This window comes from Antrostomus carolinensis, unplaced genomic scaffold (assembly GCF_000700745.2).
Source record: "Antrostomus carolinensis isolate BGI_N321 unplaced genomic scaffold, ASM70074v2 scaffold18254, whole genome shotgun sequence".
NCBI lineage: Eukaryota > Metazoa > Chordata > Aves > Caprimulgiformes > Caprimulgidae > Antrostomus > Antrostomus carolinensis.
In genome coordinates, this window is record NW_010310292.1 from 11,807 (window position 1) to 36,462 (window position 24,656).

The window sequence follows — 24,656 nt, forward strand, 5'->3', positions numbered from 1 at the left end:
GACTTTTATTTCTCCCTGGACTCTCCCTGCTTCCCAGAGGGGTTTGGTATGCTTTTCCATCAGCTATACTACCAGTAACACTGCTATTTTCTGCTTGCTGCCCAACATCCTACCTTTACCTTTTCTATATTTGATCTTCCCTTTTTCATGTATTAAAATCCTGTGTAATAGTTACATAAGCTTTTTCTGGTTAACTGTCTGACAGCAAAGATAAAAGACAGGAATTTTTTCACATTTGCACCATTCACGGATACATGCTGTATATGTTCCTTCATCTAACTCTAGACACATGTATGTGTCTCCTCATTTCTGTACTATTTGTGACCCTCATGACATTTTCTGTATTTTATCTACCCAGTGCATCCCAGAGGTGGAAACATACCATTATCTCCATTTTACACAATATGGAGTGGAGGCACAAGGGTGCAAATCAAGTTCCAGAGGTCCTTAGTGGAATAAGGAATTTCTGCCTTCTAATCCATGCTCCGTGTTCTTGCCTTAGCGATTCCCCACTGCAATGAAAAAGCTCCTCAGCTCCTGGGAAAAAAAGAAAATGTAATAAGGGAGGAAACATTGAACTTTTGGGAAAATGCAGAAAGCAGTTCAAGTCCTAAGTGAGTTTGGAATGGTCTTTCTTTTATTCCGTAAATGAAACCAAATCCCTTTTGTTCCTTTTATATCTATTCTATACCAGGAGTGGCAAGAAGTGAGAGAAGATTTTGAATGAAAAAAGAGTAGTGCAAGGTACAGTGCAAATGGGAGCCTGAATGAAATAAAAACTGGCAAAGACTTTGCCCGGACACAGCTCTCCTGCAGTTTGTTGAAAAACAAGTGCCTGAAGGTTTAGGCTTTCCCCTGAACCTTCACCCCAAATAAAAACACAATGCCTCTGAGCATCTTGCTGAATAAATATATCTGAACATTTCTGGTTTTATCCAGAATTGTATTCTGTTGCCTAGTCCTTGAAAGCCAAATTTCTAGGAGGTTTTGTTTTTCCATCTGTTGACATTAGTTAGAGGTTTCTCCAGATGCTCTTATGTTTTAAAGTCCCTCCTTGGCATACTAGGAGGAGCTCAGAGATTGCCTTCTGCCCTGGCTGGAACAGACAATTTTGGAAGTTCATGGGAGTAGCTTGTATTTGTCCATACTACCTGTCTTGGCATGGATTTTGTAAATGATGAAACTGAGTGCTAGTCATTTTAACAGGTGGTTGCTTTTGCCAGTGTAGCATATAAGATATTCACTGAATGAGACTATGAACTCCTCCGTGTTATAAATATCTTACTGACCTGATAATGCTGAAAAGAGTACATGTAGAAGAATAAGGAAATATACTCTCCTGGTATAAATTGCAACAAGGAGATTTAGGTTAGATGTCAGGAAAAAACCTCTTTTTAATGGGAAGGATAGTTAAGCACTGAAATAGTCTGCCTACGAAGACTGCGCTGTCTGTCAGCGTAAGGACAGGTTAGACAAACATGTGCCGCAAATGACTGTTACAAGCCTTTGCTTCTCTTGGGAGGAGAGAAAAGCCTCTGTTAAGAATTAGTTTCAGGGAACTAATATGATACAACTTTCATTAAAGATGTGCATTAACATACTGCAGAACACTTTTATTCCGTCTGCATTATATCATGGTTAAGGCAACTTGCCAGCCTGCTGGAAGGCTTTTGGAAGGCTCTCACTTATTTTCCCCTTGCATAGGCAATCTTACCTTTTAACTGCATGGGATAGCGTATATACTTAGGCAAACCAATAGCATATGTGATTGACTTTTTGTTCTACAATAGCTCTCACTTTCTTTCTTTGCAAATGTATTGGGCATCTGCTTCCAACAGCTTGTTATCCATAGCAGGATCTTATATTTAAGGTAAAAGTTAGCTGCTCCCCTCCCTCAACACCTACAAATTCATCCCCAAACCAAAGTAGCTTTACTTCCTTGATAAAATCGGATGTGGTACAGACAGAACAAGGGAAAGTTAAGGTGAAATTCTGGCTCCTAGGAGCCCTGCACTGGCACATAGGAACATACTTACAGATTGAAGAAAATGATCGGAGAGGGGTTTTTAAAGATCCCTGGCATCCTTACTTTTGCTGATTCTGTGACCCTCCAGGGCTCTTGGTGAGAGTTTGAGTGACTCGACTCTGATCAGAGAATGCCCAGTGGGTCTTGAAACTGCAGGGTGACAAACATGTAGGATGTCTGGGGTGGTTTATTTTTCCTCTTTTTGCTGAGGCAAGCAATGAACAAAACCTAATGCCTTGAGACTTCAGAAGTGCCTTGCTTTGCTCTGCACAGCTTGGCAGGTTATATTCTTTAAGAGTAGGCATCATTACCTGGACAAATCTGTGACATTTAATTCTGTTATGGCTAACCTCTGTCCCCACAGTGAATTGCTCCTTCCCTCTCATGTCAGATTATCTAGCATACAACGCACATTTGTATTTTCTTTCTCTTGCATTGTTTTAATCTTCTGCACATGTGGTGTTTCTGATTATCCTTACTGTCCTTGTCCACGTGTTGCTTGACCCAGATCTTCTTTAACTACATACATACACATTTCAACCTTGCATGCATGAGTGTGCAAATAAGTTTGCCCTCTCTTAATTCACAAAACTTTTCTGAGTTCGCTTATTCATATCGGTGTATGTCTGCAGGTATATGGCATGCCTGGTTCTTCAGGTTAGCAGTGAAATGTAATATTTGCACATATTCTTGAGATACTCCATAGTTAATTTGAAAATTTAGGTCAGAACATTCCCTTACATCCCTGTTTTTCCTCCTTTTGGGGCAATTTAGAATGATTTTATTGGGATAATAAGAAAAGGACTTGTACTACTGTATTTGAAGGTTAGGTGCTTCGGCACGCAGGAGACTGTGGCAAGACTGTAGTTGTTATCCTAATTTCATAATGTTGTCCGTGTAGTACAATGCTGTGAAACGTGCCTGGCACACAGCCTTATGAACTCCCCTTTCTGTCCCAGAGAACTTCTGGGTAATTATGAGTTGGGTTTGCCTATATGATCTAATTTATCACTTATGGGTTTATATCATGCCTATTACTGTGATCTCTAAGTGCTGCTGAGATACTGCAAGATGTGTCTTTCATCAACTACTTATTTCTGTGAGAAATTAATGTTACTGAGCTGTACTTTGAGCTGTTTTGTGCAGCATCTTAATCCCTGGCCTCTACTGAGTCCTGTGTGTGCAGTTATTCTGCTTGTCTGGTGGCATCACTGAACAGGTTTTGGGGATTTGAGCTCAGTTACTTGAGGGCTAAAGTTGCACTGCAGAAATCTCTGGCTCAGATGATAATAAGTTGACCCACTTGGTCAGTGAGTGGGAAGTCCAGGGTTGAGCAGACCCAGGGTGAGCATGTGAGTATATGCTCTTGATTCCCTCAGAAATGTACTGTCCACAGCCACACCCACACGACCATGAGTACAGACTTAGACAACACTGCCTATCTTTTGTGGATAAAAGGGGCCACCAGTTCCTGGAACTCCCAGTCCTGCCATCTTTCACTGGCTGCTGAAAGTGTATTTGAAAATTAAAACAACTCCTCTTTGCTCACTCACTCACTGGGGGAAAAAAAAAAAAAAAAAAAGGTAAAGAGGAAACATAGTTACCTGCTTGTTGGTCCAAGCAGCGTGACTCCTGGGGTAGAGGGAATATTAGAGGCAAGCTATCCTTGGCATTTTTTGCCAACTGCTGGTTGTAAGGGCCCTTGAGAAGTTAGGACCAGCTGCCTGGGCCACTTCACCCCCTTGCTACAAAGCCCACTGCCTTGCCCTTACTGGGGTACTGTGCTCATGCTGTGGGGATGGATAGGGATGCTACTGTCTCTAGGTGATTTCTTCTGCCTTTCTTCTCCCTTCACAAGCCCCCAGAGTGGATTTTTCTTTCATGGCCAGATGAAGCAGTTGTTTGTTTTCAAGGTGACAAGTGTTCTATGTGAATTCTAGCTGCTTTCAAATGCCAAACCCCAGCTGGGCTTTGAGTTTCACAGAAAAACTGCTGGCACCTAATGAGCCTCTAATCAGTGCTTCTCCATCCTGTCCTGTCATTTAAATAAATAAATGACTGAAGTTTGGGGGTGGTGGGAGGTGGTGTTGGATTGCAGTGGGATGAAGCTTTTCTGTTTACCCACCAAGCAGGTACACCACTAAGAGCAGTCGTGCAAGCTTCCCACACCCCCACGCTGCCTCTGCCATCAAGTCAACTGTTTCATCCCTGGCCTGGGGGACTTTGAGGATCGTACAGGAAAGTTCCTTCTAAAGCCCAGTTAGTTTCTTGCCCTCTCAGCTTTAGCTGCCAGCCAAGGTGCTAATTAGTGTCAACTGTGATGGGGAGAATTGAGAACAAAGGCGAGACTTTGATAGTTGAAAGTGTAGTTGATGTTCAGGTTTTTTCTTTTCCTAGAATTTTTGCAAGGAATGATCTATCATGGGCAGTGGGTGTACTACATATATCATCTCTTCAGGGACTGGAATGGCATCAAAACAAGTCTTATTTGTGGCAGTAGGTATAAGGCAATGGAGTCCCATCCCCCTTTTCTGACTGCTGAAGATATGATCTCTATTTGCTTAAGAAATGGAAAATAAAAATACCTAAAATTACAATATATCCTTATGGGAAAAATAGCAAGATTGAAAATCATAGATACTATTTGATTTTATTTTTCATGTGTCAAAAACACAGAGCAATTCCTTATTTCTGGTTAAGGTATGTAACTGAGTCATTGTGAAAGGACAAGAGCAGGCACTTCAGTAAGGCCTCAGCAGGGGATAGTGAGAACTACTGTTAGCAAGCACCTCTGTCTATGTTCTTCTCCTGTGAAGACAGTCCTAAAAGTGCAGAACATCTCCCTCTTCAGTTACCTGTCTCTTGGAAAAAGTCAGTCCTGACTGGGAATGGGCAACCTTTTTCCAGAAGAAGGAGTTATTTCTGGACAAAATCAAGTTTGGCTAAACTGAATCACTTTGGTGAATTTCACTGAAAGCAAATGAAGACAAAAATTTGAAAAAATAAACAAATTCTGTTTTGACTTTTTCAAGTAAAGCATTTAATTTCTCTGTTTCAAAACTGCATTTGTTTCAGCATTTGTATATATTTCTCCTATTTTCTTAGCAGGAAAGAAATAATTTTTATTATGACTGGTAGGCTGAAGTCAACATTTCAGGACAAAACAAGCTCTGTTCCTGTTTGGCTGAGAAAGTTGAAAGACATCATGTCTGTTTGACCATGGTGATGGTATCCCCTTGGTCATCCACTCACTCTCCCAGAGGGTGAGACCATCACAGAGATGAGACAACCTAGACATCTTTCTTGTTCTCTATTTCTCCTTGGTTTGAACACACTTATTCAGAGCTTTCTTCCCAGAAATGTCCTCATCTTACATGAACTGTGAGCTTGGATACTCCAGAGTGGTCCTCCTGCCCGGGTCTGTGGCACTTGTGGTTGATGCAAAGGGATGGGGCAGCTAGAAGTCTATCTTCTGTGGTTTGTTGTCTCCACAGGTGGGGAAATGGAAGGAAAAAAAGTTGCAGATGAAGTATTATGTGTGGCCCCGCTTTGAGCTGTATCCTGACTCTGAGGAACGTGAAGATGATCACCTGAGCATCGTGACCTTGGAAGAGGCACCATTCGTCATTGTGGAGAATGTGGACCCTCTAAGTGGCACCTGCATGAGGAACACGGTCCCTTGCCAAAAACGCATAGTGACTGAGTATGCACCCCTGCGTTTTTCTCCTCCTATTGGGCTCACCCTTCTCAGCAGAACATAGAGAGTCTTTTGGGCCAATGCCATCAAATTCTGACAATCCTTTTTAGAAAAGTCAACTCTATTTGCCTAGCCTTGCCCATGTGCGTTCATGACTGACCCCATTGGGCAAATCATCATAGTGTATCCCTTCACCCTCTAACACAAATAGCACAAGTGAAGTTCTCATTATATTGTGGGAGGGGGAGTGAATACTGGCAACAGAAGGGAATTAAGGGAGTTTTCCCAAGTCTTTTAACCCGTTATTGTTGTGATGGTTCAGGAACAAAACCGATGAGGAGCCAGATTACATGAAGAAATGTTGCAAGGGGTTCTGCATTGACATCCTCAAGAAAATCTCAAAGTCTGTCAAGTTCACCTATGACCTCTACTTGGTGACTAATGGCAAACATGGGAAAAAGATCAATGGGACGTGGAATGGAATGATTGGAGAGGTCAGCAGCAAAGGGAGGGCATGGTGGGCTTCATTGCTGGGCTGGGTGACATGGGTCAAGTCTGGTCTCCCATCATTATTGGGTCCCCTTCCAGGGAAGGGACAGAGATGGCTATATAAATGATTGGCGTGGATCTTTTCTGAGCACCAGGTGAATTAATCTGCTCTGACACTCTGACCATGACCACCTTTCCTATTTGACAATTAATTATTATTCTCTATAGTGTCACAAATTTGGCCTTTACAGTTAAAGAAAGAGGGTGAGATCCATGAACCAGAGAGGCTGCAACCTAGATTAATCTTAGATCATATATAAGGTGCATAAAGAATGAAATAAGACTTTGCAGTGTTAGAGGGAGGAGAAAGCAAGGACAGAAAAATGAGATAAGATGTCTTCTCAGTGGATGATGTGTTTATCCTAAGACTTCTGTGGATTTATTTTTTATAAACATACCAATTTTGAGGGGAAGATTAATGTCTTTAGATTTCCTGAAAGAAGAAGGTGACCTAATGAAAGACTAGAAAGGAGAGATGATAGAAACAATATAGGGAATGAGAATGAGATTACAGGAGTAAAAAGACTGTGTGGAAAGGCAGGAAGGTGAGAAGGGGCTTGGCTGTGGTACTTGAAAGGTGCCTCTGGTCCGTGTGTGATTTCTTCCTTTCCTTCTTCCAGGTTGTCACCAAGCGGGCCTATATGGCTGTGGGATCCCTTACCATTAATGAGGAGCGTTCAGAAGTGGTGGATTTCTCCGTGCCCTTCATTGAGACAGGAATCAGTGTCATGGTGTCACGTAGCAATGGAACTGTCTCACCTTCTGCCTTCTTAGGTATCATTTTAATCTAAAATTAAAACTTCACCCAATGTTCATCAAAAATTAGGTGAAGGTTGCTTGTGATTGTTAACCTGAAAGTCCCTTTTTGGGAGTACCTGTGGGACAGGTATATAAAAATAAACTGTGTTGTTTTAGTTCTACATCCAAAGCAAGCAAAATCCGGGCAAATGCAAACAGACACTGCCTAGGAGTTTCAAGGCATTTCTCAGCAATTTTGTGCCTAATCTCATAAAAGAATGGGCTCACTTAGAGCCATCACTTACTCTGCAGCGTGTGGTTTCCCAGTGACTCAACTAACATCATGTTCAAGGAGTGTAGGCCAGAAGATAATTGATTTCAGCCTTATAGCTGTTACTGATAACTATTAGCAATAAAGTGTTGCACTTTCAGAGACATTATTTGTAAAGAAGGTATTAACTTGACCCTCCCTTGACAGAGCAACTGGTAGAAGTTAAGAGATCTAATAGAGCTTTTGAAGAAGAGTTAAGCTGTCAGTTCTTTGCTGGCACTGTGTCTTCCAATAAAGTGATTTCTAATGTCTTTTGGTGGTGGAGGATGATCGGAGAACGCAGAAATGATACTGCATCTCCCCAGGACATCCATGCCTTCCTAGTATCTACTATTTGGCTTTATAAAATACTTTATGATGCAGCAAACACAGTATATGAATTATAGAATTACTCTCTACTCTCTGAGAGCATCCTGAGAACATTTACAAACAGAAATAACTATATGGGTAAATAAAGTTTTCCCAACCTCTCGAAGTAGGATTTTCATGACCAGTCACCATTCAGGAGTTTTTGCCTTTAGCCAAGTCCACCAATATTACTGGGATATGTAAAAGCAATATTAAGTTAACTCCAAAATTTTAAATTGCAATTTAACTGAGGTTGCAATATTGGCTATAGTCTGGAGCAAAGTTCTAAGTTTCTTTGATCTGGTTCAGTCCCATCTTTATCTGTTCAGGCCTGGAGAAGGAGGAAACCTAGCAGAATATGAATGCTAACATTTCTAGAATGAGACAGTGTTCCCATTGCTACAGGAATGGAATAGCTGAAAAACTTCTATCATTATGGATGAACCTCAGGAATCTGGAGATGCTCTTTGTCTCAATAGCATCTTGAAAGCTGGATGCTTGTCTTGAAACTCTGCCAGTTCTGCTTGATTTTCTCCACTCGCTCCAGGTGGTGCTGGAGGACTTCCTGGGAACAATATTTTATTAATGCATCTTATTTTATCAGTGCATGCCACAATGACTGCATGTAGTTCCAGATGCAGCCATGTGCCACAAATGTAACAGTAGGAAGGAATGCAGTCATTATGGAGACAGAAACTGCAGTCATTACAGAGAGAGAAACTACACTTCTTCCAGTTTAAGAAGTTTTTCAGACTCAGGTCAAAGGCTTTGTTGTAACTTCTGTTTTTCCTCAGCCCAGTTTGCCCCACACTCTCACTGGGGTACTCTGGTGAGTAAAGGAGTTGAGATGGTGTATCAGGTCTTTCACCATGGTTTTCTCTTCCTCTCCAGAGCCTTTCAGTGCTGATGTATGGGTGATGATGTTTGTGATGCTGCTTATCATCTCTGCAGTGGCCGTCTTCGTCTTTGAGTACTTCAGCCCTGTGGGCTATAATCGGTGCCTTGCTGATGGCAGAGGTAAGTGGAGTCCCTCCTTGCCATAATCCTCTCTTGTTTCTAATCCCATCTCCTTTGTTGGGGTGTTTCCTTTGCCTTGAACAAGATATGGATCTAGCCTGCTCTGAGCTTTGCATTCAGACTAAAGAGTGCAGGGATGGAGGTGGAAAAAAAGCTCTGAAGAGAGCAGATGTGTATAATGGATAATTTGCTTGGCTGGGGAGATGGAGCTGTGTTGCCTTTCATCCCTAAAGCATGCACGAGCTCCAACTTGTTTCTCATTGAGGGAAAATGGGTCCTGTTAGCTGGTCCTGGCAGTGCCTACAGTGCTGTGCTTTCTGAGGCAATCAGAGGGCTCAGCTCTGTCAATCCATCCTTCAGTGCTAGGCCTCCCTGGAGAGCAAGCCACACTGCTGGTTCCCCAGCATAGTGCTGTGTCTTCCAGACTCCACATCTGTCAGCTGGGCATATCCCTCCCCCACTTGGCTCTCTGGTTTGCTAAGGCCAAATGAGAAAGTGGGAAGCTCAGTTTCCTGGGAGTGAGTGATGGATTATTTTGCAAGGGCAGCAGGAAAGATGGGAACAAGTGAATGACCTATCTCTGTGCTTCTTATCTTCAGAAGACAGCCCAATGAGTTAAAAGACAGGATGGACAGACAGCCTAAGAGACAGCCTTTTTTGCCTTATTGGCACGAAGGCAATTAGCAAATTGAGCCTTCTGTCATCTCCATATCTTCTCCCCCTGATAAATCAGCCCTTCAAACCTTTCTGGGTTTATTGGTCCATTCAAAATAGCAAGACAGAGACAGTGCATTACTGGAAAATGCACTCATTTGCTCCCCAGTCTAGTGCTTTGAGTGAATTTATGCCATCAAATTAGAGAGGAGTGAAAAAAAAAAAGGTGTTAATGAGAATGCAGGCAGAACCACGTATATGGGGAAGTGGCGACCTTCTCTCTTAACGTGGAGCTATGGAGGGCCTTTATGGCAACTGATTGTAACCACATGGATCTGTGGATACAAGTAAATAGTGTTAAACCTGTGAGTCTCATGAGAGATATTAATACAGATATGGAACTGGAAGCAGTTCTTAGTACAGGTGTGCAGTTGTGCAGTTATTAAGTTAACTGAACTGCAGCTGCAAGTATGAATATTTCTGAGTAATTATGAATAGTGCTGCATGATCAGGCAGCTATTATCCCTGACAGATGTAACATGAAGATGTAGAAATCAGCTGCAGAGACTGCAATGCTTGTTTGGTAACAAATGCTCTGGCTAATGTTACTTTGTCTGCATTTGAACTAGTCTGTGACAGTATGCCCCTGCCTCCCATACCTGCATTTTCTCTTTATGGACACCAAGATTTTCTCTCCAGGGTCAATACCCTGATCTAGCCCCTAAATGATGTTGGGTTCATAGAATCATAGAATGGTTTGGGTTGGAAGGGACCTTTAAAGGTCATCTAGTCCAACCCCCCCTGCAGTAAGCAGGGACACCTTCAACTAGATCAGGTTGCCAAGAGCCCTGTCCAACCTGACCTTGAGTGTTTCCAGGAATGGGGCTTCTACCACCTCTCTGGGCAACCTGGGCCAGTGTTTCACAACCCTCACTGTAAAAAATTTCTTCCCTATGTCTAGTCTAAATCCACCTTCTTTTAGTTTAAAACCATTACCCCTTGTCTTATTACTAAAGGCCCTGCTAAAAAGTTTGTCCCATCTAATACTTAGAGGCCTCCTTTAAGTACTGGAAGGCCACAATAAGGTGTCCCCAGAGCCTTCTCTTCTCCAGGCTGAACACCCCAACTTTCTCAGCCTTTCTTCAAGGCTGTTGTTGAGGCACTCAAAGTTTGAGAGGTCAGAAGGATTACAGGTCCCTGGTTTGGATTGGAGGCTCCCATTACTGTCTTTGTTTGTGGCTGACAAAGTAACTGTGAAAGCATATGGGGTGATCAGTGAAGAGAGGAAGGCCATAGGAGGGAACTTCTCAAGATTTCCTTACACCTTACAGTTCCCACTGAAGATTTGCAGGCCTTTCACCTGTGTGTCTCAGGGCTCATCAGGTAGAGAGGGTTATAAAGGTGCCACTCCAGCATGTAAAAAGTCAAGGATGCCAAACCATGTTTCTTATAGCAACTTTGTCTCCCTGGTATCTAGAGACTCCAGTTTTTCCAGGTGTTGATTCTGCTTTGAACTTACTATGCAGTTCCCAGGGTGCAAAATGAACCCCTTGCACCTTTCAATCGTAGTTTAGAGTAACACAGTTAGTGCTTTCAGATCATCTGTGCTACTCCCTGCTCAGGGGTTTTCAGAGGAGTGTCAAAACTTTATTCCCTTTTGTTCCTCTGCAGGAGCCAACCTTAACCACAGGCAGCAGCACTAGGCAGCAGTCAGCCTACCCAAGGGAGGAGATAAAACATGGAATGCTAACCCAAAAGTTTGCAGAGCCAGGCTGGCACCATTGGAAGAGGGGCAAACCTTTGAACTGTGCCAGAGGGCTCTCATCCTAAGAGGGTCTTCTCAGTGTCTGAAGCAGGATCCTTGGAGTAATTGCATCTGCAGCCTCCCTGACAGCTACTGTTGTGCTCAAGTTGAGGAAATTTTGGGTTGGGTTCCTACTAATGGAACCAGCATATGCTGGGGATATGAGGCTGCTGGGAGACAGACAGGGTTTCACAAGTTTTCAGGCCTAATGCCTCATGAGCACATGTGGCTTTTGGGGTATGAGCGACCTTCCATGCTGAAAAGTGAATAAGGGGAAAATAGCAGCTTTTAAAACACTGGATCTGTTCCTGGACTGTTTGGGGCAGAGCTGCTGATTTTCCTAAGCTAGACCTGAATATATGTCAGTTATGTACGCAAGACACAAAATATGGGTAGAAGGACCTCTGTTCTTCTCTGGTTTGTTTGTCTTCAACAGACTGGGTAATGAAACCCTCTTGCAGAGGTATATGTAGAGCCCTGTTATTTCAGATGGTACTCTTCCTTGCACCTGTACAAGTACAGGGAAGGCCATGTCCTGCACAGATATATGCTGGGAGTTCAAAGACAACATTACTGTTGAATAGCTAGAATCAAGGTTAGAATTTTTCTGAGCAAAATCTGTTTCTGGTGACAACACTTGAACCAAAATTGAATGTTTGGGCTTTTAGATACTCCAATCAGATTAAAAAAAAAAAAAAAAAAAAAAGCCCTTGTATAAGGTTTCAGCAGAAATCTTTGAGACAGAATAAATATGGAAGTCTGAGGACGTTTTAAAAAAATAATTTTTCAGGGTCGCACTTTGCTGAGATATGGTGCCATGAGCATAGGGAGCGCAGCTGCGGACGTTCATCTCACATGTGGGAGTAGATACTGCTCTTAACTCTGAAGTCAAGATGCATATATGAATAGAAATGCAGACCACTTACTCTGAGATGCTTACTGTGGGATCATGTTTCTCAATCACTCCAGAGCCTGGAGGTCCCTCTTTCACCATTGGCAAAGCTATCTGGTTGCTGTGGGGGCTGGTGTTCAACAACTCTGTGCCAGTGCAGAATCCCAAGGGTACCACTAGCAAGATCATGGTGTCGGTGTGGGCCTTCTTCGCTGTCATCTTTCTGGCCAGCTATACTGCCAACCTGGCTGCCTTCATGATCCAAGAGGAATATGTGGACCAGGTGTCTGGCTTGAGCGACAAAAAGGTAATGGATACACCCAAACACCCAAAGCAGCCTTTTCCACAGAGGAGGCTGCTCTACCTTCTCTTCTTTGCTTTTACTGGGAGAGTGTTCAGGTTTTTTTGGGGGTCACGTCATAGCTTTAGTTCCCAGTTTAAATAGCACAACTGCTCTTTGTTGGTATTCAGTTGCATTTTGACATGTTTTAAGCACTTCAGGAGTTAATTAGAAACAGAACTGAACTGTGCTTGCTTGCATGATCCCAAACTACACTTTGATTGTCAGCAAGAAATGAATTAATGGAGTTTTGGACACAACGTGTATCATGGCTGTAACCTGTTTTATCAGCATGAAATAATTTTTCTGAGTAGGAATGCTGTCCATTAGGCTAGCAAATATGATCTGTTACTTTACTGTGGGGATAAGTTCTGCCCATGGGGGTAAATCAACATGGCTTTGATGATTTACTATTGCTTGCATTTGAAGTTATAATGTCATTTTTCAAGGACTTTGGAAGCTTAGCACAAGAAATTGTTTCCTGTTCAGCGTGTGTTTCACTGCCTTGTTTACACGCACTACATTTTGTCCTTGCAGAGCATTTACTTTTGCTGGGCTGTGCACACTGAAGGTTTTGAGGAGCTTGTTCGTGCATGCAGGGTAGCACTGTTTGGTTCATGAGTGGCTGAAGGTTTGCAGGCTGCTTTATTTTTGTTTTGTGGTGAGGTTGCTCACAAGGAGTTGAGTGTTGTAAGGCTCAACTGCCCATGCTGAATTTTTTACCCAAACACTGAGGCTGCTTAAGGGGTCATGCCATTGTAGGGCAATTAAATAGCAATAGGTTGAACACACTGCTATCAGGGTTGGCAGCAAGAGGAGGACTGCAAGTGTCAGTTTACTACTGCTAGACTGGTTAGAGTTACTGTCTCTTATGTCCCCCCTGATAGTCTAGAAATAAATTGTGGCCAGGCCCCCTGTGTATACAGTGTCCTCTGCAGCAGGCCGGAAATTCTGTAGTGGATTAATTTTTAAGAGGTTTTTTCTTTTCCTTTTAGTTGTTTTTTTGTTTATTTTTTTTTCCTGGAATGAAATATGACACAGAATAATACAATCTGTGCAGAAGTGCTCCTGTTATTTGTTTTAATTTCAACCTCAATTTATTTCATGCTGTCTCCACATTTGCAGTGTGCTGTGTTGAGGAAGGGACAGGGGGGGAAGATGCTTCTCTGCCAGGTGGAGGTTGTTGCAGAGCCTTCTCAGAAGCTGTGGACTCCCTCAGACTGAAAGGCACTGTTCAAAATCAGCCAGCCCTATCAACATTAACATTAGTTTGTGATCATTAGGTTTTCAACTGTCTGAGTTAAATGGGTTAGTTCATACCTGTGATCTATTGTTTCAGGCTGTGCCTAAGCTCATGAAGAGAGACACACTTTTATTCTCATGTTTTTCAAGATATTCTTCATACCTGCAGAGATATGTGCACGAAATATCAATTGAAAGTGGTAACTCCTGGAGTTTCACAGAGCCTTTGGATACAGGTCTCCGGCCGTGTTTTAGTCGATTTCACTGTAGGGCCACCTGTGTGCATTGGACTGAGGTCATTTTCCTCTACTTCTCTTTGCCAACATACCTGTGTTTGCATTTGCTATCCTAAAGCATATATGCTTTGTTTCTTGGGGAAGAGAAAAGCCACAGTACATACCCGGATTGCTGCAATATGCCTCGAACACAGCTGCTAGTGCAAGTGCAACATTTGGATAAAATTACGATCTACCAGAACATCTGGAATCAGATTAAAATTGGCTGGTAAAAATTGAAGGCCAACTGCTGCCTATGGAGAATAAAGACAGGTGAGAATATCGCTATCTAAAAGACGTGAGTGGATGAGCTTGATCTACTGGGCTCATGGATTTCCACTCTCTGGACGTGCAGAGGGCCCTGCAGAATTTGAGATCAGCCATCCAGGCATCTGTCATGCTGCTTCAAGATGCTCTGGTTTGGGAGGAATTCGATCTTCTGAATCTCCTCTTCTCCCTCTTCCAAAGCCTGCACAGTGCTTGCAATTACTTACACCCTCAATGCACTGCTTGGCCAGGATGCAGGGTGCAGCCACAGGCAGGAGAGATGGAGGTGTGCTGTGCTCTTCCTCCCTGTTCCTGCCTCCTTAAATGAGATGGCTCAGACTTTCAAAAGAGGCAGTCACTGACCAATGCCAGGTGGCCAAGAAGAACTACTGTAGCTTCCAGTCTCTTTTATCTCCAGTGTGTGATCTGGTGTCCACAGCAGAAGTAAGGCAGATCAACCTCTGGTCTACAACATCAGCTGTCAAGGGCAGCTGTGTCCAGCACAAGGAATCAGCAAGAGGATGTAATCCAAGCCGACAGGCAAAGGGCTAGTTATTTTAAGGCATATTGTTCCTACTTGCCTAGACCCAGATCTGCTTGCAAATGTCTTTGTAGTATGACAGTGCCTGGGGAAGGTGTCTCACTGGCACTGTACAGCAGCCAAAATGCCAGATGCACTCACAAAATCCATTACAAATCCCCTGTCTGGGGAATGCTTGTCAAGGTCAGGCTGGCTACACCCTGCAACAGCCACCCTCAGGGTCTCCTTGGGCCCTCTTCCCTGGTCCTTGCCTGGGAAGAGCTGCTCCAAGAGGCGCCTACAGCTACCAAACTGTCGCTTCCCCAGAAAAGCAGGCTGAAATTCTCCAACTGTCTAAGGACTTGGATGGTGTCTTGGCTGTGCCCAAACATTTACTTCCTAATGACATGCAAGACAGTGACTAATGTCATGTCCCTGCTGTGCCGTGTGGATGCTTGAACAGGCCTGTCTGAGCAAGGCTGGAGTGGATACCTCTGTGCCAGGGTAGTTCAGTGGACTGAGAATGGCTGGAGGCTCCCTGTACTGAGCTTTGTGACCTCTGCTGCTCTCATTCTGGCCCAGGTGATGCCCGCCCCTTTGTGCTCAGCTGTCCCAAAACTAGTGCCAAAGCTGACCCAGGAACCCTTCTCACAATAGTTATTAATTCCCCCATGTTAGCCCTTGCAGCTGCTAAATCATATGTCAAGCTGCGGCTCTTAACGCTGATGCAGCTGTGGGCAGTTTGAGGGAGGAGAAACTCTCTCCTCCCTGAGAACAGCACTGGCCCTGTGAGTCCTGCAGGCAAAGAGCTGCTCTGACAGCATCTCTCTTCCAGCTCCCTGCGCTCACGGCGTGCCAAACCACACCATCTCCCGCACAGATGCCAAACCAGCACCCGTTGCCTCTGCTGGTCCACCTTGTGCAATGGAGCGGCTGGATGTGGTCCTGGCAGGGGCAGAGCCATGCTGGCTGGGTCAGCTCCCCGGCTGGAGCTCTCCCTGTCAGCGGCAGTGCCAGCGAGCCCAGCCGGAGCATCCTTGCACGTGCCACTGGGCTGCGTCCATCTGGGGTCCCCGTTGGGGGCTGCTATGGCCCCCACCACCTGCAAAAGCCCTGCTGGTAAGGCGACCTGTCGCAGAATACTGCAGTCGGCTCCTGGGTCTGGGTTTCATCTGACTGTAATCAGGAGATATAACCCAATTTCCAATAACGGGAGAGCTTCAGACACATTAGAGAAACAAGTGCCTGCAGTATTTCAGTCTAACGAAGGCAATAAATACAGGAAAGATTATATAAAATGAACTAATATGTGAAATAATCTAATAGCTATACGTAATTTCTATTCATATACAGTAGTAATAGAATAAAAGCAAATGTGGACAGACAGCAGGGCATTTAAGTAAAATGATTTAGAATGCAGTAGGTTAATAATAAAAAAATAGTATCCATGCCTATAAATTGGTTGGAAATGCCAAAGAAGCTAATAAAGTATCAAAATGGTAATTTTGTAATTGACATAAAAACGAGAGAAATGAATTTCTGCATGCCTGCAAATTAATATAGATTGCTGAAGTTTCACATGCATTTGACTTATTTGCTTTTTAAGATGTTAATGGAATGTTGAGACAAAGGGCCTGTGCAGTGTAGGTCAGCTTTTTTTTTTCAATAGATATGCTTTTTTTTCCAAAAATATTAAGTGTTGAAGTTAAAACTGACCAATATTTTTAATGAAAAAAAATCTGGAGAGAGCGTAAGAAGGCAGAGGGAAATTCTGATATTTGCCAGAGTGGTAGCTCATATTAGTACACTTGAAACAAAATATTCTGTTTAGTATTTCTGATGTGTTTTTGACTTGTCATTTTCTAAAAGTACTAATCATAAAATTGACCTATTTTTTTTTAAAAAAAAGGAAAATAAAGATTTTTTTCTGTAACAAAGGAAAGGGGCAGAAGGAGATAATTGGAAGACAAAGCAACACATTATTCTGAGGTTAATGAAACATTTGAAGTTGATACAAAGCAAAAGTCTCACTGAAAAACCTGCAAAAAAAGTATCTGCTGTATTTCTGCAGTGATAGATGCTTGGCCATGAAACTGAAAAATGAATTATTTCCCACATTGTACTCTGCAGCACATTAAATCTAAATTATACAAGGATCCCAGATATGCAGAACACTTAAGCACGTGCTTAACTTTGCACTCATGAGTGGTGACATTAAAGTCAATGGGCTGTTATTCACATGATTGAAGTTAAATGCTTTTCTGAGCTTGCAGCTTTTGTGCAACAAATACCTGCTCTAGAGAAGTCTAGGAGAAATGCAAAGTGGGTGTATCTGTCAGCTAGAAATTTTCCAAGGGAACCAAAAGTGGGGATCAGGCTTGTACCTTTTAAGGTCTGTAAGGGGAAGATTGCCTAACTGGAGGGCTTGGAGGCAGTACAAATCTTCCATGGGATTGAACATTTACTATCAACAGACATTTGTGGTATTTTCACACATTTCTGCACGATGCAAAGGAAGTTTTATGTGATGGTGTTTGAAACCAGAAAATATACAGTCCTTTAAACAGCAGTGTGATTTTTATTGTCAAGAGACCTTTGGGGAGATATGTGTTAGCTAGACAGAAGTAAGACCATACCATTTCCAACTCTGTCCTCTTATGATAAATCAGAACCTTTTTTAAAATGCCTAAAGTCCGATGCACCTTACTTGACCAAAACCCCAAAAAATAAGGAAGTCTCCAAATCCTCAAACCTTATGTCATGGGGTAGAGCTGAATTTCTTTCCACAGTGTTTCTCTGGGGTGATATCTTCTTGTAAATAAGTTGAACTGTGTTCAGTCTTTTGCTTAAATATGACCTTTATATATAAAATCAGCGGTACTGACTAGTGCTTAATATAACAAACATTGGTTCATAGTGGAGTGTAGAAAACTCAGAGCTCTGATAGTCTGAAAATGTATGCCTTAAAATATGAAGATTTCTCTGCACCTCTTTGTAAATCATCAGTTAATACGGTATGAACTATTTACAAATACTATATAGTACAGTATATTTCTGTGTAATTACATATTATGCTAAAGTCTTCAAATTAATAGATAGCTATTAAAATAGCTACAGCGTATCTTATGTTAGTAATAGATCTTTCTAACTGGTGACTTACATTTATTGTGTACATAAATAAGATCTCAGATAATTTTTTACAGTTGTAGATGGATATAGTTATCGTAGATTTAGTCATTCTGCACTCTTTGGATTGGCACAATATTTATGCTTTCTGAGATCCTTGGAAGAAACCTCTGTGCCTGTGTGCTTAAAAATGATTCAGTAGCTTTAAGGCTGTGTTTAAAGTCAGTGGGTTTTCAAACATGCTTTTTTCTCCCCTCGCTTCAGTCCTACTTTGTCATTCTCCCTCTTTTTTGAAGCTCAGTGCTGTGTAGGGCAGAGCAGCAAGGAGGCTGCAATATGCTTTAGCCTTAACTCAGTCTCTCAGGATTCTCTTTTCTGTTGGTCTGGATTTAATGGCAGTAAAAACTTGTAATGGGACTCTTCAGGATTAGTGCCTGTTAAAATACAGTTTAGTTGGGAATTTAAGCAGGTAAGATGCAAGGGGAGGGGATACTCAGAGTCACACCACAGGTAGGCTTAATTCTTCCTTGCTGGAAAGGGACAAACACAACCCCTTGGGCTTTGCTGGCAGCTGGAGTCACTGGACGAGGGGTGTCAGCTGTGGAGCCGCGGCATGGTCCTTGGCCTGCAGCTTTTGCATTCTCCCCGCTGCACTCTCCTGGCCTTTCCCAGGCCTCTTCCACCACGGGCTCTTCCTTTTCATCTTCCTTTTAATCGCCTGTTGGAGCTAATCCTTTGGAGGCTCTGGACAAATTTGGTTACTGCTGTTCCAATTGTTTGGTAGTCTGGAAAAAGACATCTTCAGAGAATTTTGTAAGGGGGGGAGGGAGGAGGGAAGCGAAGGATTGTCCTGCTTCTCGCATCAGTATAAGTCAGTGGAGAGGGAAGCAATTAATATTTTTATTTATTATTTATATGGTGCCATAAATATACTTGTCACTCTGCAGTCAAATAAAAGACAGTGGCCCTGCCACCAGGATTTGGCAGCCTGAGAGATGAGAGCTGACCTCCTTAATCTGAATGATCAAGGCTGAATTGCTGGTGGGGAGTGGATGGGAGGATGCTTTCTACAGGTTTATAGAAAAATACCCCTTTTTTCTACAGGTGTAGCATCCCCCCCCCCTCACCCTTTCATTGCTTATGTCTGAGACATTTAATGTTATATGTACATACGTATACTTGATAAATATTTGGCAGGTTGTGTCTTCCCAGGCATTTTTACTTCACCTGATGGAAAGGAGCCCTGCTTCTTCCAGGTCTTTGGCTATTCAAGGTCAAACTTCCCCTAAGACTTTGTGGCCCAGCAAGCTTTCTTGCTTCAGGTGTAGCTGCTCCAGTGCCCCAGGACTCACAAGAAAGGGATATGCCTTTCATTCCTCTGCTGTCATCTGCTTGCAACTTTCTGCAAAAAGCTAAGGGAAGGCATTATCTCCCACCTCTGGGATGGTGCTGAGATGCCCTAGCTGCCCTGGTTCAAGTGCCCTACTTTTTGTTTTGCCTCCCTGGCTACAGAGGTGCTTAAGAAATTACACTAATGCCATGACTAGGCTTTTCTAATTACTTGGATGAAAATTCTGATCCCAGTGAAGTCTTTGGGAGGTTTGCCAGGCTTGCACAGGGTTTCACCCTACTGCCCAGTGACTGGGACCCACATACAAGGTGCTGAATCAGGTTGGCTGCTATTAGTGCTCAGAAGATAGGAGGCTCTGAACTGCCTTTCTTAGTGAAAATTGGCGAAAACCGGTATTGCTCCACCACCAAACTACATCCTCTGAATTCTCAGTGTGTTTCATAATTTGTTAACCAGCTGTCTCATGTACAAACAAAGCAGATTTCAAACTCCTCTGTACTTACCTGCGACCTCTCCTCTCAAGGTCTTTTTCATCAGCTAATTTTCTCCCTCTGAATGAACATCTACACTTCTGATGATATTAACATGAGTGTACTAACCAGCATCTTTCTGCCTCACTAATTTGTTTTGTGTTTGCCTAGGATTATTCAATAGGTGCTTTTTGCCCCATTATGTTTAGCTTCCGAGGAAGCTGACTTCCAAGGATGGAATACATGGCATTATTTGATACTGGGATAAACAGATGATCTCCATCCTCTATGTGCATGCAAGCAAAAGTTGTGTATACTGTAGCTAAGATCCCATAACCCACTTAATTGCAGTAGATATGACTGCCCATCTGATACCACACCTACTAATTCTAGAGCTGTGCAAGGAGCTTTTGTCTCTGGCTGATGGAGCTCAGTGATTCCACTACAGATGTTGTTCTTTGGTCAAGCTTGAGGAACATCTAATAGTGTAACTGACCTGTGACCTTTAGCCTACAAACTGTGTCCTGAGGACGTTTTAAAGCCTTAATGTTACCTTTTGGATGGAGAAGCTGCACAGAGTCTGCGTAATACTCATACACTTGGCCAACCCAGAAGACATCTGGTTAGTTATTGGTGACTGGACATGTGATGGTCTGATCCTGGAGTGGCCCAACAGGCCTGGTGTGTCTTAACACCTGGGTCAGCAGAAAGGCAGTGTGGTCCCTGCATGCACATGTAGGTCTGGCTGTGGAAGACGTGAGACCCATGAAATGCCATCTGTTTGGGGCGACGCTGCACTACCCAAGGTTTTCAGTTTTCTGCTCTGTGTAGAAGCAGCACAGAGCAGGTCAGCACATAACAATCCGGCTTGCAAAGAGGCTGCACAATCCTACTGTGTGCATTGCTCTGGCAATAACTGCATGTGATGGCAGCTTCTTCCACCAATTGGATCTCTGCTTTCATATTGGTTATTTTACAAGGGCAACTATTTTTAAAGTTGCTATATTTGAACTCTTTATTTTTGCTTTCATCTGCCCCCACCTCCACCTCTGCATTGTCCCTAGATTGCTCTGTTCCCTTCCCTGACCCACACATGTCCCTATTTCACCACCAGACATTCATAGATATTTTTCTTCTTGTTAGTGGGTCTGATCCACCCTACATCTTCCTTTAAAAGTGACTTTAATCTAATTATTTGCCAACTTTGCTGCAGTCAGCTGCACTAACTTGATGACTCCTTTCTCAGACTTATCTAGAGGAATTAATGGGTGAAAGCACTATGCAAAGCAAGACCAGAGAATTTCAAACGTCACTGGATATTGAGTAGGACAATAAACCACAAAGTCAAAGTTTGAGGGAGCACAAGGTATTTTTATGCCCTCTCAAAACTGACTTACATTGATGTTGTTCATTCCCACCCCCCCTTTTTTTTTCTTTTTTAATAAATCAAGGCATGTATTGTTTGAATGGTGAAGACAAGAAACTGGGTTTTTGCCACTGCAATCTTAGGGCTGATTTCTGCGACTAAGCCAAACAATTAGGAAGAGTTGATGTGGCGACTGGATTCTGAGCTGTGAGGAGTCCCAGCCGCTGCTGAGGAGGTGTAGGGTGGTTGTGGGGGAATGCAGAAGAAGAGGAAGTCAGAGCTAGGGTAAAAGGAGAAATCTGAAAACTCGTAGTCACTTATAAATGGCTGTGAGTTCCACCTTGGGAATAAAAATATCTATAATGTCAAAACTAGCTGACTGTGCAGAGGGGAGATGGATGCTTTAGGAATGAAGCTTGAGAAGTATCTGTACAAGAGATTCATGAGTAACAGAAGAATAAGCAGCACAGTCTCTTTAGTCTGCTCTCCTCAAAGATTATTGTACCAGTGCTATGATTCAGGTTTGCAGTATGATTTTCTGCCTATGCTGTTGGGCTGGCACAGTCCGGGCTAGGATGCTATTGTAGTGATGGGAAAGTGCCCTGCACCAACATATCAATAGGGCAGACTCCACACTGAGAATTTCTAGAACACTTGTCTACCAGGAGAGGTGGTGGGGCACAGTTGTGTGGATGTGCCTATGTGCATGATCAAGCTGGATAAAGAAAAGAATACAATAAAAACCCTGAAGATGAGGCTGGCAGTGATGATTGACATTCCAGAAACAAACTGGTCACCATCTGAATGCAGATCAGGACAGAGCTACAGCTTTGAAGAACTTGCAAGCCGCAGATGACAAGACTAAAGGTTGTGGTAGTTTAACAGAGGGAAAAGGATATTACTTAGAGAGGCACTGAGGAGAGTAATAATGAGCACTCTCACTAGCAATGCTTTTATTGTCTTGCTGTGAGCTTTTTTATTGTAAAGTTCTCTCAGCATCCTGGGGTCCTGATCAGATTGTTCTTGGTACAGTGGAGATGGAGAGCGTGTCCGCCAACCAAAGGCAAGTCAAGGAAAGACCTACTGGACACAACCAAAGGACAGCAGCAAGAGTGGCTGCAGGTCTACATAATACAGCTTACAAAGAAAGACTAAGGAGACTGGGCTTCTTTAGCCCCAGTGCAAGAACATGGAGAAGAAACAGCTCAATGGTCTTAAAAAGCATAAAATGCACCTTCAGAGAAGAAGAGACTATTCTGATTTCCCTGTCCATGGTGAAGATAACAGAAAATATTGCAGCTGGATTGCAGCAGGAAGGCTTTCATTCAGACGCTTGGAAGAACTTTCTAACAGTAGAGCACTGGCATAGGTTGTCCAGGGAATGGGAGAGTCTCCAGCACCAGCTATCTTCCACAGCAGGCTGAATTAAGAGCTGTCAGGAATGGTGATGTCTAGGAGAGACCCACCAGACAGAGGGGCAGAGCAGATTTGTGATTCTGTGGCATTGTTCATGGTGCAGCTTAGGGAAAAAAAAGACATATTTTGGGGGTATGAAAAGAACAAGCCTCCTCTCTTTTAAGCATCATCCATTAGCTGTGAAGGAGTTAATTTCTTGGCTGAAACAGAGGATACAGAAGCAAGGCCACAGGGCAAGACATGCTGCTGTGGATATGCATAGTCTATCAAGATTGAAGTGCAGGCATAGAGCTACCCCAGAGTTAGACCTGAAAGCCAATGACCCAGTCTTTCATTTTTAACAAGTTCTGGATGAAGCTCTTGTGCAATCAACCTGACTGGATTTTCAGGTAATGAAGAAAGGCACAAGCTGACTGCAGTGAAATGCAGAGCAAGAGTAAACAATCAAGGATGTTTGGGCAATACAGAGGTTGTGCTAAAATTATGCACTTGAGTATGGACTTTGCTTTTCTAGCCTGATATCACTAAGTCTTACATTGCAGCTCACTAATAAATGCCATTCTTTTGAGATATTTGGCCTGTGCCATGACAGATATCTACTGGTTGTATGGTTGCCAAAAGAGCAAGCAGAGTACTGCTTATAGGTGCCTGTGCAAAAGGTTTTGACTGATGCCCTGATGGGCAAGTTCAAGAGTGGTGGGCACTTTGGGTTGTCTGCTGCCCACAGCAGCTGGCTCCCTGTACTTTTGGTGGAAGAAACTGCCCTGAAGACCAAATGGTCCAGTGGTTAGAATCAGCTGTGCAAATGTAGAAGTCTAGAGCCAATTTAGGTGCACCAGAGTATCCAAAATACCCTCAGGTGGCTGGCAAATCTGACATGGACTATGAGAGATCTGCTTCCTGAATGAAATTCCCTGGGGCATCTCGACTTGGCACTTAACACTTGGGCAAGTGAACTGAACTCAAAGTATCTATCATGGGCTCTGGCTCTTTTGGACTTTCAGCTAACTGAGGACCTGAACCCGGGGACCTTATTTTGGTGGGTCAGAAGTGTGGAGCTTCTGGAAGCAAAAAATCTAAACTGAGGATCTGGACCTTACAAAGTGAAAGGAGCCCTCCCAGAAAAGCTGTGTAAGGATAAGGCTCTACAGACATACACACACATACACACCAAGTTCTGCCAGCTCGTTATGTTATCCAGCAGGAGATTTTTTTTTTTTTTTTAAAGCAATGTAAAAGTAGATTGACTGATAAAAAAGAGCCTTTTTATAGTGAGAGCTTGCTGAGTTTGGGAAACTGCTTTCAATGTTATTGGCAAACACTTTACAGTGTAAACAAGGCCTACATCAGACAGATAAATAAGTGCAGATGCGCTTTTCTGTAAGAACCATTTGGTGAGAGACAATATATTGAAAAAAAATTCTCATCAAATTAATTGTGGCCAATTAGACGTAATCCCTTCCCCTCATCCCTGAATCCCCTCCAATGGTGGCTGCCTGAATGGGAAGAGCTCCTATCACCTGTTTCATTATGCAGATTGATATTCGAAGTTCTGAGAACAATGCTGCTTTCTGCACTGCACGGCTCCAAATTGCTAATGAAACAGCTCTGCCAGAAAAGTCCCTTAAACCCGCTCTTGCTGCTGCTGCTGACAGCTCTCATGGCGAGTTGCAGGGGGGAGCAGGAAAGGGACTCTCCACTCTGAATGTGCTAATAGCCCCCACTCTGTGTGTTTATCGCCCTCCAGAGCAGGAAGATTTCTGCTTTCTGTCTCTGAGAGGTTACTTTCCCAAAGCCGTGGTCTGATTTGGACTTAATGCTTCTTGATTTTGATTTGTGGAGTGAGGGGTTGAAGAGGAGGGCCGCTGCTGGGCTCTGAACACAGACATCTCAAGGCTAACTTAGCCCTTCAGGCACGCTTGATGCCTGCTTCCAACTCCCATCTCTAGCATCCACCCCCTCCCCGACCCCCACCTCCCTTTGATGTGAAGCCAGCTCCATAAAAGATTTCTCTAATGGGTGAGAGCATGTCACATCACCTTGGGGTACAAGAGGATCATTTCACAACTGCGGCCTCATGGTGAGTGAGCAGGAGACTGCAGGTGGGTTACACTGCCGCCCAGGGCTCTTGGGGTACGGGGCTGCAACCGAGCCCTGTGGGTTGCCTCCCAGGCTGTCACGCCTTGAGGTAGGTGGAGCTGGGTAGCGGGACAAGGCTTCTGCTGTA

General features: G+C 43.4%; 1 protein-coding gene across 1 annotated transcript in view; it reads left to right on the forward strand.

The window, feature by feature from the left end:
• Positions 1-694: 694 nt before the first annotated feature.
• Positions 695-24,656, forward strand: part of GRIN2B (glutamate ionotropic receptor NMDA type subunit 2B) — a gene marked incomplete at its 5' end in the record, with an annotated part of 35,529 nt that continues 11,567 nt past the window's right edge. Inside the window, 6 exons of the mRNA XM_029084597.1 lie at positions 695-706; positions 5,521-5,729; positions 6,046-6,217; positions 6,893-7,046; positions 8,581-8,706; positions 12,134-12,363. Coding sequence (XP_028940430.1) covers positions 695-706; positions 5,521-5,729; positions 6,046-6,217; positions 6,893-7,046; positions 8,581-8,706; positions 12,134-12,363 — 903 coding nt within the window. The remainder of the gene's footprint in view (positions 707-5,520; positions 5,730-6,045; positions 6,218-6,892; positions 7,047-8,580; positions 8,707-12,133; positions 12,364-24,656) is intronic.